We start from the raw sequence: 16,197 nt of genomic DNA, 5'->3' as shown, positions 1-16,197 counted from the left end.
CTACCTCGGTGCAACCTTTTGGACATAAAAACACTATTGTGAGGTGTGAGGTGTTCAGAATAGACTGGAAATGAGTGGAAATTAAGGTTTTTGAGGTTAATAATAGCATAGGAGCAGAAAAATCAACACATTCTGTGATTTTAGCTGTTTTTATGCTTTTTTAAAAAAAAATACAGATCCAAAACACAAAACCCAGAATCCAAAACACCGAAGGGTGGTTTTGGCAAAACCAATCCAGATCCAAAACAAGTAGAAAGATCCAGATCCAAAACCAAAACACAAAACACGAAAAGTGGCCGGTGCACACCCCTAGTTTAAATTATATATTTTATTTCACATCAGCTAAAATAATAGTGGGTACAGACACTGTAAATGATTAGCCTGCCCTATACAAAACACACACTATAATATGCCATATGCTATAAATTATTTATTCTTAGGACCTGATTCATTACTGATCGCAACTGCAACAGCGTACGCAGAGCAGCCGATGGTGCGTACTGCGCATGTGTATGTATCGTAGTGCATGTGCGTGAGTTAGCATTTAAGGATTCTTGATTTTAAACTCTATACCTTCTAATATCCTGCCTATACCTTCTAATATCCTGCCTATACCTTCTAATATCCTGCCTATACCTTCTAATATCCTGCCTATAAACCTCTAAGGATGACGCTATTTTGTGTACGCAGTCATACTTTAAATAAAGACTCCAGACCTTGAACCTGTGGTTCCAAAGCACAAAGTAATATTCAAGTAATAAAGTACAGTCAGTTACACGCTATGATCTAAGTACAATTTAGCGCAAAGAATTATACAGACCCAAGTACAGTATACATACGCATGCGCTCTGGACCAGATGTAGGCATCAGCAAGAAACCCCCATCTATCAGCATTCAGCAAGAAGACCCAGACTGGGGTCACAACACACATTTATACTCTCACAGAAACAGACAACACAATAGAGAAGTTTGTTGCTGATACCATTGGTTCCCAAGGAGGATGCATCTGTTACAGAGCATTTAACAGGTTGATTCAAATAGACACAGTCCAGCCCCTAATAACTGGTGGTCTCTGGCTTCCTGCCTCATGCAACATTCACAGAAATACATTTTGCTGCTTTAAATCTCTTTGGTCCATAAGTTGAGAATGCCTGTTGTGATCTTCACACCGATGATACCGGATTGCTGTTGAAAGAGTGCAGATCAGTATAATATCAAACATGACTTACTTATCATGTATTAAACCTTAGCTAACAAATAACCTTTATTTCACAGCAATTATAAAAAATGAACATACTTGAATCTTATACCTTAAAGCTTATGAAACCTTTTAAGTGAATATGTAATGTGTGATTATTTGGGGTTTGATATAAAGACGCTAGTTAACATGGGGCAGATGCGTGCGCATGAAGCTAATAAACAGCGTTTTCATACAGGATCTTATGCATTCGCTAATATGCGACTAGTTAACAGCGCAATTGTGCGTATCAATGTGTGTATGAGAAATGGTGAAAGATGCAATCGCATGATGCTAATAGTATTATCGCCATATGTACTTAAGTGTGAGTTTACTTAAAATGGCGCTTGGGCGGCCATTCGCAAAATGACGTCTTGCGATTTCATTTTCTAAAATGGCGTCTTGTGGCCAGTCGCAAGATGGCGTCTTTACAATCTAATTTTAAGCTGACCTTGTCTCAGCCAATTATCCAGCTTCGACAGTCCGCCCTTTGATAGCGAACAACATGCTATCACAATATGATTTTAAAATTTAATTTAGACTTACATTTATATATTATTGAGTGTTAATATGGGATGACACAAGGTGGTTCTTAATCCATCAATAATTTGTCTCTGGGTGGGGACATAAAACTACTATTATACGCACACCGAGGATCTTGGAAGATCATGTGAAAGGTGTGGGATACACCAGTCCTATAAAGGCAGTCTTGAGGGGAAATTTAGAACACACCGGACACATATGCCAATTATTATGATGACAATCAGAATAAGGATCAAGAATTTGCCTATGCTGGCGATTACTTCCTGGACCCATTCCCCTAGACCTGAGAACCATTTCACTGGGTTCAGCCATGAAACCCATCCTTCTATCTTCTCCCATACTTCAGCCACTGAAGCATTATGGTCCTTACGAAACTCCCATTTTAGCTGCAGAATTTCATCCTTCTTCCGGTTTATCACCTCCTTGGGGTCGCTGGTGTCATTGGTGACATAGGTGCAACATTTTACTCCAAATTGGGTGGCCAAAGTTACGCAGTACCCTCCAGTAACAGCAGTTAAATAATTTAACACTAGCCTGTGTTGCACAAGTTCTTTCTTGTATGCTTGCAATTCTCTCCCTGTATACCTGAATGTGTCATCATACATCTCAGTGATATCTATCAATTTAGCAAGTTCTTGAATATATCTAAAATTTAATGTACCCTGAGCGATCCTGGTGGGATCCAGTGCAACTAAAACTTGGAAGCCAGTTGTCTCACTAATTAACTCAGTGGCTTTATGCACGTCACAAGGTATCATATTTCATTTGTCTCTGTGTTCATATTGTATGTGAAGGTATGTTGATGGTGTGTTTTTATGGATACTAAGCATTTCAACATGTGTGAGGGTCATAACTTCTGGGACTACTTTTCCCAGGTAACACAAACCTTCAAAACTCGGGGAAAGCAACTTATACGCCTTTCTTCCACATATAAAATACACATTATCGGGGAGAACATAAGGAATGGTATGCATCATTATCATTAAACACATTTCCCTTGCAAACAATCATATCTTAGACTCTTCCATCTGGTATATGCAAGTTTCTGGTTGTATTATTTTAGCACAATAACCATCTGGTACCTTACCAATAATTTCTTTGGTGAAACTCAATGTATACCGGTACCTAAAATGTTTCCCACTAGATTTAATTGAACATAACAGATCATGATTTATGGACTCATTATCAGCTCTCTGTGAAAAGGTCATCATCTGATTATTCCCCGTCACTTCCCAACTCCCGAGTTTATTGGGGTTGGTTATGTTCAAAAACAAAAGTGATCTATCTACTTGGAATTGATAGAGTTTAAAATGAGGTGGTTTGGATGAGAGGAATTTTCCATCCAATGTTTTCCCTTTTTGCAATACAAAATTTCCATGATATTCAGTGGAAATGGCACCAACCCTACATTATGCTGTCCCTGTGGCACATGTGAACACACCCAGCAATCAGTTTGATTTAATACTTTGCCTACCATGCTATGATAATCCTCTAAAGGATACCCACCCCAGTACGGGTTATATTTAGGCTGGCACCGTTGGATACAGTTCTCATCAACTAGGGACCCACAAAGCTCACAAATACAGGAATCTTCAGATGATAAACTTCCACACCGTCCCTGAGTATCCGGAATAACAGCTCTCTTAACAATAACAGTACTAAGATTGGTCAGACACTCCCCTGATTGACATTGCACGCCTCCTGACTCCACTCCATCAGCACTGCCATCAGCTCCCATCTCCTCAATCAGTCCCCCATCACAGAAACCGGATATCCCAGAACCGACCTGGATGGTGAACACTCTAAAAGAGAATATGAAAATGAACACAGCAGGCCCGTCCATTGCCACAACAAGACCTGCAAATTTCTTTTAGTTCAGGTATCTCACTACGACCTTTTCAATCCTCCCGGAACAAGCTCGCGATTGACAGGTCCATGCTATCAGCCTTGTCTCCGACTTGTTTCTCCACCGGTTGATTGACCTTTTTGCAGTGAGTGGAATGGACCCAGGTATCTCTCTCAGCCACCTTCAAAGATGTAGTACTTGTCAGCAGCACCTGGTATGGACCTTCCCACCGATCAGTCAAACAACCTGAACGCAAGAAATTACTGATTATAACATATTCTCCTGGTTCAACATCATGACAGTTAGTTTCAGGCATATCATTGGACAACAATTTCAGTTTCTGATGTTGCTGTTTTAACTGCTTACTCATTGATATAAGATACCTTACAGTTACCTCGTTGTTACCTTTCAAGTCTTCCTGTGGACTTATAATCATATGAGGTTGTCTATCGAACAGTATTTCAAAGGGCGACAGATTTAGAGGGGTCTGGGAGTGGTCCTTATACTAAACAGGACCAACGGTAATGCTTCTGGCCATCCTAGTCTAGTCTCTGCCATGATTTACTTAACTTATTTTTAATAGTCCTGTTCATCCTCTCTACCTTGGCACTGGCTTGCGGTCGGTAGGGGGTGTCAAGTCTACTATTAATACCCATCAGCTTACACATATTTTGAAAAACATCACCTGTGAAATGAGTACCCCTGTCATTCTCGATAATTTTAGGGATACCGTATCTGCATACGAATTCCTGAACTATTTTCTTGGCAGTAAACGCAGCAGTATTAGTGGCCGCTGGGTAGGCCTCAACCCAACTAGAAAATACGTCAGTGCACACCAATACATACTTGAGATTCCTGCAGGGTGGTAATTGTATGAAATCAATTTGTATCACCTGGAAAGGTCCATCAGTCAGTGGAATGTGGGATGGTTCGGGAGGGATCGCTTTCCCTATGTTCTTCCTCAAGCAGGTCAGACAGGACATTGCTATCTTTTCTGCTTGTGAAGAAAAACCTGGTGCACACCAGTATGCTCTTACCAATTTGCACATACCTTGCTTTCCCAGATGAGTCAGACTGTGTGCTGCCTCAGCCAGGCAGGGGTAATATGCCTTGGGGGCTACTGGTTTACCTTGTCCATCCCTCCAGGGCCCGGAGGACTCTTGCCCACATCCCTTGGACTTCCACATGGACGTTTTCTGAATTGAACACAAATTTTGCATCTCAATTAATTTCAGCATATCAATTGTTTGGAAAGACATAATTTTTTCAGTTGCAGAAAACATTTTTTAACCCTGCTGCCCATTTTGCAGCTTCATCGGCTCTGTTGTTGCCCAGTGACACCAGATCATCCTCACATGTATGGGCTTTACACTTAATCACTGCCACCGCTTTGGGCAGTTGGATTGCTTCTAAAAGATGTTTTATGTGTCAGGAATGTGCAACTGGTGTGCCTGCTGCTGTCATAAAATTTCTCAGACGCCAAAGAGTCCCGAAATCGTGCACCACCCCGAACGCATACCTCGAGTCAGTGTAAATGTTAGCAGACTTGCCTGCTGCCAGTTCACACTCTCTAGTTAGTGCTACTAACTCTGCCACCTGGGCTGAGTGAGGAGGACCAAGAGGTTCAGCTTCTATGATGTCTGTGTCATTTACAACAGCATAACCTGTACATAATTCACCTGTGTCTGTTTTTCTATGACAACTCCCATCCATGTAAAATGTCACATCTACATTCTCTAAAGGTGTGTCACATATGTCAGGTCTAGCAGTAAAGGTCTGATTCAGATATTCCATACAATCGTGTGCATCATTATGTCCGCTGAACTCACCTCCCACCAGCAACTCGCCTCCTTCCACCCTTTGTACATCATGTTGTACATATGGTAAATATGTTGCTGGGTTCAGTGTGCTGCAACGTTTGTTTGCAGGTGCGATTAAAACTAGTTCCCATTTGGTAAACCTAGCCGAAGAGACGTGTCAGGTTTGAGCAGAGTTCAGCAGAGCAGATAGAGCGTGGGGAGTGTAGACAATCATATCATGACCCAGTACTACGTCCTCACTTTTACTCACCAATAGAGCGGTAGCTGCTACACTTCTCAAACAGGTGGGGAGGGATCTTGTCACAGTGTCCAATTGGGCACTGTAGTATGCTACGGGCCTACTGGCATCACCATGTTTTTGTGTGAGGACACCTGCAGCACAACCATCAGCTTCCGTGCAATACAAATTAAAAGGTTTTTCATAATCAGGTATTCCCAATGCAGGTGCTTTTGTCAGACTATCCTTAAGATTAAGGAAAGCCTTCTCTGATTCCTCTGTGTGTATGACACGATCGAGCTTTGAGGAAGAGACTAAGACCCTCATTCAGAGGCGGTCGGAGGATGCAAGTGGTCGCTCAGAAACTGGGCGGCCACTTGCATCCTGACCGGCCACCTCTGTTTTGGTCATTAGGCTGTGGGTTTACACCCACAGCTCTAACAACCGCTAGGGTGATGGTCGCGATGGTCATAGACCATCGCGACCATCAGGGCTTATGACGAGACCCTAGGGTAGGGTCTCACTTGTCGTAAGCCCCAGAGAGCTTCTGGCTCTGTCAGAGCTGGAAGCTCTCCACTGACATCACTAGTGTTGTCAGTGGGGACACCCCCAAATGGCAGGTGTTACCATGGGAACTCCTCCGTTTGGGCTGCCACCCCCCGGCCTGCCTTCCAAATGGGGCGAGCTGTCAATCAACATCGACAGCTCACCCCCTTTGGAAAGAGACCTGCTACGACCGGCGCTGTCGGTCGTAGCGGGTCTCACGCATGCACACGAAGGAGCCGGCTCCCTCATACGCATGCGCACTGGACAAACATCGAGGTGGCCGTGCGGTCGTAGACCGTACGGCCGCCTCTGAATGAAGCCCTAAGTCCTGCAAAGGCAAAGCCAAAATAGAAAAACCTGGGATCCACATTCTACAGTATCCACACATTCCCAAGAAGGTACGAATTTGCTGTTGATTCTGCGGCAGTGTCATGTTCTGTATGGCCTGGATTCTATCATTTGTGAGATGTCGTAACCCCTGGGTTAGGCAGTGTCCCAAATATTTTACTCTGGATTGGCATGGCTGTAGTTTGTCTTTAGCCACCTTGTGTCCTGTATGCGAGAGATGAAGCAACAAAAGTTTAGTATCATTCAAAAATGACATAAATGAATCAGAACATAGCAATAAATCGTCCACATATTGAATTAGAACAGATCCATTGGCAGGTTGAAAAGATTGTAAGCAGTCGTGCAAAGCCTTGGAGAAGATACTGGGGCTGTCTATGAAACCTTGGGGCAACCGTGTCCATGTATATTGTACACCTCTGTATGTAAATGCGAACAAATACTGACAGTCAGGGTGGAGAGGCACAGAGAATAAAGCAGAACAGAGGTCAATGACTGTGAAATGGGTTGCATTTGGTGGGATCTGCATCAGGATGACAGCTGGATTTGGCACTACTGGGATTTGTCTCTCTACTATCTTATTAACCCCTCTAAGGTCTTGTACCAGCCTATAACCCCTCCCACCACTCTTCTTCACCAGAAAGATGGGACTGTTGGCTACACTAGCTGTACGAACTAAAATTCCCTGTTGCAATAATCGCTCAATTATTGGAAAAAACCCTAATTCTACCTCCTGTTTTAGTGGGTACTGGGGAATTTTTGGAGCTTGCCTACCGCTTTTTAAATGAACCATTACGGGGCTTACATTTGCCATTAATCCAGTGTCCTGTCCATCCTTAGTCCAAAGGGAATCTGGAATTTGGGACAACATTTGATCTACCTGAGATGGATTTTCATTTAAAATTGAAGAATGATACATTATCCTTTGGGGAGTGTCCAACATATCCCGCACCTCATGCGCAACTCTCTCTGGGATATCTAGAAATACACCATCAGGGGTGCAATATATAACACATCCCATCTTACATAACAAATCTCTACCCAGCAGGTTAGTAGGAGCCGCAGCAGCCAGAAGGAAAGAGTTTGCCTGGTATGCAGCTGCCCGAGAGTAACCTCTGTGGATTTTGTTAAAGGATAATGTTTCACTTTACCTACATCAACCATCATGACCGGTTCTTCCCTAGTACTTCCCGTTAACCTGACTATCTGTAGACTACAGGTATGACCTGACCCCTAGCGTTGGCTACCATTCTCCAATAAAGCATTAACGGCCACAATTGGTGCTGGGGTTTGCTGGATATTTGCTGGTCTCTGTGCATATCCCTTATGGGGATATGCAGGTTTTCCCGGATTTGGGGGTCCTACCCTTTTTACTCTGCAGTTTCTACTTAAATGTCCTGTCTGGTTACAATTAAAACATGTTCATGGATCGAATGAAGACACGGGTTTATGTGAGGTTTGAGCAGGGGGAAAAGGTGATGCATATGGGATAGGGATATGGAGGATACGGGTATTGTGGGGGGTATGAAGTTTTTGAGTAGAATGGGACCTGTGGTTGTGTAGGGTTAGTGGAATAGAGCTGTGTTTGCTGTTGCGTGGGGTTAGTGAGGGTATATAACTGTTCAGGTGTAAGTGTGTGTGCAGATGCTAGTGTGTCTGTTGGCTGTGATGTTACCGTCATTCCTTCCAGAGCTTGGATACTGACAGCCATTAGTTTTTCGCTCTGGGTCTCTCTCTTCTTTGAGATGTTTTTATAATGTTCTATGTCAGATTCTATGAGTGTATCTATTGTGACTCCCCTCCAGCCAGGTTGTGAGGTCTGAACCCGGGTCTTTAAGTTTTCTTTAAGACCGTCCATGAGTACCGTGACTATCATTCCCCTGTGGTGAGTGCTATCTTTAATATCTTCTAACCCAGTGTACTGGGTGATAGCCTGCAGAGCCCAGTCGCAATAATCTTCTGCAGATTCACTCTCCTCTTGCTTTATGGTGAAGATTTTGTTCCAGTTAACTACTACTGGGAAATATACACCCAATTGAGTTACAATGCGGGAAATGTTACCTTGGTTTACTTGGTCTGTTAAGGGAACGTCACCATCCAATACACAATCCGTGACAAATTTTGTCACGTGGGTATTGCGTGGTAGACAGGCCCTTAACACCACACGCCAATCTTTATTAGTTGGCTCATGAGAACTACCGAAATTTCTCAAAAATCTTTGACAGTTGGCTAGTTCCTTTTTGGGATCGGGGAAATCATTTATGATGGAATTTAGTTCTTCTCTTGTCCAAGGACAATGCATTACCACTTCCCTCGTGGGCACTACACTGTTCGCATCTGCATTTCCATTCGGAATAGTTATTGTCCGAATGGGATGCAGACCGGCAGCGCTGCTACCTTTTGACCTTATTTCCTGGCTGGGGGTTTAATCTGTTGCTAACGTATGGTATTAACTTCCTCTACGGGTGCAGAGGGTGTTAACACTTCCCTTACTGTTACTGATGGAGATGGCGGAACCACCCGTGATTGTGGTGATGCAGCATCCATCATCTGCACAGCATGGGAAATGGCAGACATTACAATAGGCTCATCATCTACATCATGAACATTTTCTTTATGGTTGCTTAAGAGAGGGTACAAATTGCTTGTTACATTTTTATGGGTATTTTTGATAACTGTACTTGCACCTCCATCCACATAAGGTGGAGGTGGTGTGCGTGAACTGCTGGCAATACCTTCCACATCGCTACCTTGCTGCACATATGCGCCATTTTGCGGCTCGCCCACCTTGCAATTAAGCGTCGCAGATGTATTCATTGGCAATGCGCTTGCAACGCTAGTTTGCGTCACTTGCGCATTTTTAAGCCACGCATCCCCTTTATGCTGCCACAACTTTAAACATTCATAATATTTTACCTTTTTCTCTCTGGAGCGCATCAGACTGATGTGATCCCGGACATTATCTAACACATCTTTATCAAAACTACCAATTCTGGGAAACGGTCTAACACTCTTCATCGTAATTTCAAACCATACATCACAATACCTTATTGCATAAGTATCGAACTTAGTATGCATAATACGACGGGCCGATCCAAACTGCGCTTCGATTAGCAGCACATCATTGTCTAACATCTCTATTGTTTGCATGGCTCCCATTCTGAGACAACTCCTACATTTTTCAATAAAGATTTAAACTGGTGAAAGACAGTCAAGATACTTTCACTTACCTGTGGACGATTTAAACGGCAGCGCCCACACACCTGTGAAGATTTGAAGAAGGCTACTCCACACACCCGGATAAGATTTAAGACGGCAACTTCCACAGCTATGGAAGTTTAAGTCGGCTACTTCCACGCACCTCTCTGCAACAAAGACAACATGTACACCTGCAAATGTGTATAGAACGATGAGCTGCTTACCGAGCGGCTAGTACTTAGCCCTTAAAGATCATACGGTACATCTAACTTTAGGCAACAAGTTACCCCTACCAACAATACTCACTGTTGCACACTTTTTTTCCTGCGCAGAAAAATACACGTTAACCCAGATATTGATAGCAATTGAAAAATGTAAACCTCAGCGGATTTGTTTAAACACGTGGCAGCACAACCGGAAGTATGTATACGCTATTGTGCGACCAGTCGCGTAAACAAAAATGCGACTACCACACAACCGTATGACAACCTTTAGCTGTGTATACAACAGTGCGTCTTGACTGTGTGCAAACTGCGACTCAGCCGTGTACTCAATCCTACGGCACCCCTCTAAACGTAAGGTTCTATCAACAAAGGAAAACAAACTTTTTCCTCTCTTGTCCCTGGATTCTAGTCAGCGTCTCTTGGTCACACGATAACGGGTAGCGATCTCTCAGCATCGAATGGTTGCAGGTAAGACTGCTTGTGGCCACTCCACCCTTTGCTGAGATATAGATATCCGTGTTTATATCGTGTTATTAGGTACGTGACTTCACTATGAGCCCCCAACTAAGGATTCTAGATTTGAACCTCTATACACTCCTGCCTATACCTTCTAATATCCTGCCTATACCTTCTAATATCCTGCCTATACCTTCTAATATCCTGCCTATAAACCTCTAAGGATGACGCTATTTTGCGTACGCAGTCATACTTTAAATAAAGACTCCAGACCTTGAACCTGTGGTTCCAAAGCACAAAGTAATATTCAAGTAATAAAGTACAGTCAGTTACACGCTATGATCTAAGTACAATTTAGCGCAAAGAATTATACAGACCCAAGTACAGTTATACATACGCACGCGCTCTGGACCAGATGTAGGCATCAGCAAGAAACCCCCATCTATCAGCATTCAGCAAGAAGACCCAGACTGGGGTCACAACACACATTTATACTCTCACAGAAACAGACAACACAATAGAGAAGTTTGTTGCTGATACCATTGGTTCCCAAGGAGGATGCATCTGTTACAGAGCATTTAACAGGTTGATTCAAATAGACACAACCCAGCCTCTAACAACTGGTGGTCTCTGGTTTCCTGCCTCATGCAACATTCACAGAAATACATTTTGCTGCTTTAAATCTCTTCGGTCCATAGGTTGAGAATGCCTGTTGTGATCTTCACACCGATGATACCGGAATGTGCGTATTAATGTGTGTGAAAGAAGTTGTTAAAGATTCAATCGCATGATGCTAATAGGAATATCGCCATATGTACTTAAGTGTGAGTTTACTTAAAATGGCGCTTGGGCGGCCGTTCACAAAATGGCGTCTTGCGATATCATTTTCTAAAATGGCGTCTTGCGGCCAGTCGCAAGATGGCGTCTTTACAATCTAATTTTAAGCTGATCTTGTCTCAGCCAATTATCCAGTTTCGACACATTGAATATGCTCTGCGATCACCTACACAGATACAAAGCCATCGCAGAGTGAGGGACGGGATGTCAGCGTTCGGGGGAGGTGATGGGGAAGTGGTCGGAGAAACGCAGGCATGCCAGTCCATTAGAAAGCTGTTACATGGGCGTGTATAAATTAGCCACTGTGATGGCATACGCGGCTTGTGTACTCACTGCGTGCGATGAGGTTAGTAATCTCTGAGTAAGGTCAGACCTGATGTAATTGTGCCTGAGGGGCCGATGTTACTCCATGTTCCCGATGTATACGCAGGACTGCAAGGTATTATGGATGTGCGAGAGCGGCAGTGGGCGTCTCTATGCTGGCTGTGCGACGGCTTTAGTGATTGTCGTCATTACGTTATTTTCGCTGCAGACCTGCATGTGTAATCACAGCTGTAATCGCAATGTATAGTGAATCAGGCCCTTAGGCGTACTTCACACTTGCCGGGTGTGAAATATAGTTATGCAGGGAAGCAGATGGGTCCTTTTACACGGCCCGGTTGCCGTCTAACAGCCTGAAATATCTACTGAGAAGGTTGGCTGCTGTGCCGTGCCCGTGCCGTCCCGGCTCGTCAGTGGTGTATTGGAAACAATGTTTCCTTGCACACACACCAGCTGGCTTATGGCGCTGCTGCTGCGCATGCCCAGTACAGAAATATATATTTTTTTAAAAATATTAAAAGCGTCTCAAAGCTGCTGCTTGTGATGGGCACTGAGTGCCTGAAAAAAAATGTCCGGCTTCTGACTGTGAAACAGGCCTTCGGGTCTGATTCAGAGGCACTCACAGTTTGCGAGCGCTTGCTCTGAATCAGGGCGTTGTTTGTTTTTTTTTGTTTCCGCCTCCAGGCCGCTCGCAAAGCTGTGGGTGACCAATCACGACCATCTGGCTTGTGTCGAGACCCTGCGGGAGGTTCTCTGCTCCCGCAAGCCCGAGTGGACTTCCTGCTCTAATAGAGCAGGAAGTCCACTACTGACATCACGAGTGATGTCAGTAGGGTCACCCACAAACGCCAGGCATTCCTAAGGGAACGCCTGCGTTTGTGCAGCCACCCCCCCTCCCCGCCTACAAAAAGGGGGGAGATGTCAATCAACATCAACAGCCTCCCCGCCTTGTAGTGAGCCTCTAAGCGACGGAGCCGCCGTCACTCGCTGGGGTCTCGCATTCGCACGCCGGAGGCGGCTCATGCGCAGTGGGGGAACATCGACCCGCTTGCGTGAGCGGTTCTGAATCAGGCCCTTAGTACATAAATAAAGGTACAGTAAATGTCTATTGGTTAAAAATATTGTAGTTATTAACACTTTAACGTTTAATGGCAAAAATATTTTTATTAAATATCCGTTTCTAATATGATCAGAAAGCAGGAAAGCAAATTTGTGGGTAATTCTTCTTGATAATAAACCATATACAGGTTGAGTCTCCGATATCCAAAATGCTTGGGACCAGGGGTATTTTGGATAACAGAATATTCCGTATTTTGGAATAATTGCATATCATAATGAAATATCTTGGGAATGGGACCCAAATATACACACAGAATGCATTTATGTCTTATATACACCTGATACACAGCCTGCAGCTAATTTTATACAATATTTTCAATATTTTTGTGGCTCAATCAAAGTTTGTCTACATACATGAAATTCAGTTATGTTTCATATACACCTTATACACACAGCCTGAAGGTCATTTTATACCATATTTTTTATAATTTGTGCCTTAGACAAAGTTTGTGTAGATTGAACCATCAAAAATCAAAGGTTTCATTATCTCAGTCATGCCAAAATTATTCTGTATTTCAAAATATTCTGTATTTCAAAATATTCCGTATTTCGGAATATTTGGATATGGGAGACTCAACCTGTGTTAACAATATACCAATAATACTAACACGCACAGCATTTTCTGCTTAATTAAAATTTTTACTATTTTGAAATAAAAAATAATGAAATATATTCTCTGGTGAATCCTATAGGCAGACTGAGTAATAAAATAGTTATTAATAATAATAATAATAATAATAATAATAATAATAATAATAATAATAGTAATAATAATAATAATAATAATAATAATAATAATAATATTATTACTATAATAACCAACTGAAAAAATATTAAAATTGATCTGGCTCAGAAGGAATAGAGAATATATTGTGAGTAATGGGCTTAAGTAACTGAGGGGCTGATTCAGACCCGCTCGCTAGGCTGCGTTCGCACGCAGCCAGCCGATGTTTGCAATCTGTGCATGCATTACAGTGTGCGTGCGCGAACTAGTCCATGCGATTGGGAAGTGTTCGCTCGCTGCGCATAGATAGCTCGCTAGAATGAGTGACAGGAAAAGCCATTTGTGGGTGGAGACAGGGGTTGGTCGATGAAAATGGGGGAGAGTGGTGGTGCGAATGCAGGTGTGTCAGAGTGTCCTAACGCCGTTTCAGAGGCGTGCATAATTAATTAACAGCGTCATAGTACACGTCACATCGTTGTTTTACACATTGAAGCACTCGCAGTGCTTGCGGTAGGGTATGGTCAGCCACAAGTGCTGTGATCGCTTCTGATGGTCTTCAATGTTTCCGATGGTCGCATACACTTCCTGGACATGACGCGGGAATGTGGGCATGTTAAGCCAGGCTGATGGGCGTCTGCATATACACAGTGATCGCACGCTAAGACATAGTGGGCGCGCTATTGCTTTACCTTGCGATCGCAGATTTGCATACTTTCGCTGTGTGCAAATGCATCTAGCGAGCGGGTCTGAATCGAGCCCTCAGCTCCTGAAAATAATTCCTTCCTGAAACCTTCTTCCTGACCAAAGGTCTTTTGCTTCGTTCCCACTTCATGTACATTTATAGGACCATAAAATGACAGCAGAAATCCCATATTCGCCATTGTGCGTTACTGTCATTGTCACACATATCAGAGGTATTTTGAGGATTGTGTAAAATCTTCCCTATGGGAATCTGTTATAATAATGTAAATATAAATGATATTTTCTTTAATCAAATGTTTTTACTTTTACAGTACAGTATTTATACAGCCTCCGCCCTATGATGGAAGAACGTCATTTACTGTCACCATGGCTGCGTATAAGGATCCCGAATACACTGCTCTAATAACACAGGATGATACAGTGACTGTGGGAGCGTATGTCTATCTATGGTTATTTGCTCCAGATGTGGATGGAGATGTATTTACCCTAAGGACAGAGACGTGCTTCGCCTCCCCCACCAGTGACCGCAGTGACCCCAATTCTGTACGACTTGTGAGTGGCGGGTGAGTAACAATGATCGGTGTGATGTGTTTGGTCCTGACATTGTTAAATAGACTGAGAGTTCATAATTAATAGACATGAGACCACACTGCCCCTCTTGATCGCTGTACCATAATAAAATAAAAATGACATTCATGTGGAAAATATTCTTCTATACAGATAACCTGAGAGTTTGTATTATAATGTATCATTTAATTTGTTATCTGTTACCAGCTGTGGAGTTTATGGTGAGAAACCAACTGTAGTGTTACATAATGGACAGAGCCTGGAGACCAGAATCCAAGTCAGCTCCTCCATATTCCATGGATACAGCGCAGTGTATATATTCTGTGACGTGCGTCTATGTGACAGGAGTGACGGATGTATCGTGGTAAGTGAGAGGGTTTATTGTACATCACAGCTGTAATATCTCATTACTGTGGGCACTTTAGTATGTTCATCCCATCAGTTTATATATAAAGTTACAGAGTGACTGGGGAAGTGGAACTTGATGCATAATTTAGTACTTTTCAGTCTTAAACCCTCTATTGTCAGAGGTCAGATAAATGACCCAAACTTAACATTACCATACAGGACGTATCTAATATAAAGACATAAGACCAGAATATGGAGTTAAAATATAGTCAGCTTCTCTTTCTAAGCAAGTAGGAGGTAACTGACACCCATACCAATACACCACAGGTTCTCAAACTCGGTCCTCAGGACCGCAAACAGTGCATGTTTTCCATGTCTCCACAATGAATCAAGTGAAATAATTAGCTCCACCTGTGGACCTTTTAAAATGTGTGACCTGCAAAACGTGAACTGTGTGGGGTCCTGAGGACCGCGTTTGAGATCCTCTGCTATACACTATCCATGCTCGCATGGGTGACGCAGATCACGTAACACATAAGCTCATTAGAGGATATAAACACACATAATAACACTGCCCACTACCATCCCAATAGACCTGACATTCACCAAACAAACTACCGTAAACCCCACCTAGCAAGATGTACTGTAATAACTCTAACTTTATCATCAGAGGTCAGATAAGCAAAATAAATAAACCAAATTTATCTAAAGGTGCCCACAGATATAGCGATATAGCGATCTGCACACGATCAGCCGATGTGTATGATTTCCCTTGAAACTCTCCCCGGCAGCTCAGCACACGATCTCCACACGATCTGCACACGATTTGGTGTCCAATCCTCAAACGATCTCTCCTGCATACATGTCACAGTGCATCGCCTCCTAGATTGTCAGATCTACCCTACTGCACGGCAGATCTGACGATGTGATGTACGACCAGTGGGGACTCACGATTTACTCATGATTTGGCCATATTTTACACAATCTGTCATTCCAATGTGTCGGAATCGGCCAGATCGGGTAATGTGTGTGGCCAGCTTTACATAAACCAGGATGTGGCATTCAAAAATGGTCAGCTTTATTTATAACAGATGTTTGATGGCAGTAAAAAGAATGGCCAGCTTTAAGAGTCCACTTGATTTAGGCA

The 16,197-nt window shown here is 43.0% G+C and overlaps 1 protein-coding gene across 1 annotated transcript in view; it reads left to right on the top strand.

The window, feature by feature from the left end:
• LOC148523012 (pancreatic secretory granule membrane major glycoprotein GP2-like) overlaps window positions 1-16,197 on the top strand; it is a 64,549-nt gene that overhangs the window by 33,868 nt on the left and 14,484 nt on the right. Inside the window, exons 4-5 of the mRNA XM_088473292.1 lie at window positions 14,447-14,698; window positions 14,910-15,014. Coding sequence (XP_088329418.1) covers window positions 14,447-14,698; window positions 14,910-15,014 — 357 coding nt within the window. The remainder of the gene's footprint in view (window positions 1-14,446; window positions 14,699-14,909; window positions 15,015-16,197) is intronic.

The sequence above is a fragment of the Taudactylus pleione genome, unplaced genomic scaffold (assembly GCF_031769625.1).
Source record: "Taudactylus pleione unplaced genomic scaffold, aTauple2 ptg000134l, whole genome shotgun sequence".
NCBI lineage: Eukaryota > Metazoa > Chordata > Amphibia > Anura > Myobatrachidae > Taudactylus > Taudactylus pleione.
The sequence above is the reverse complement of the archived record's forward strand: the minus strand, read 5'-3'. Positions and strand labels throughout refer to the sequence as shown.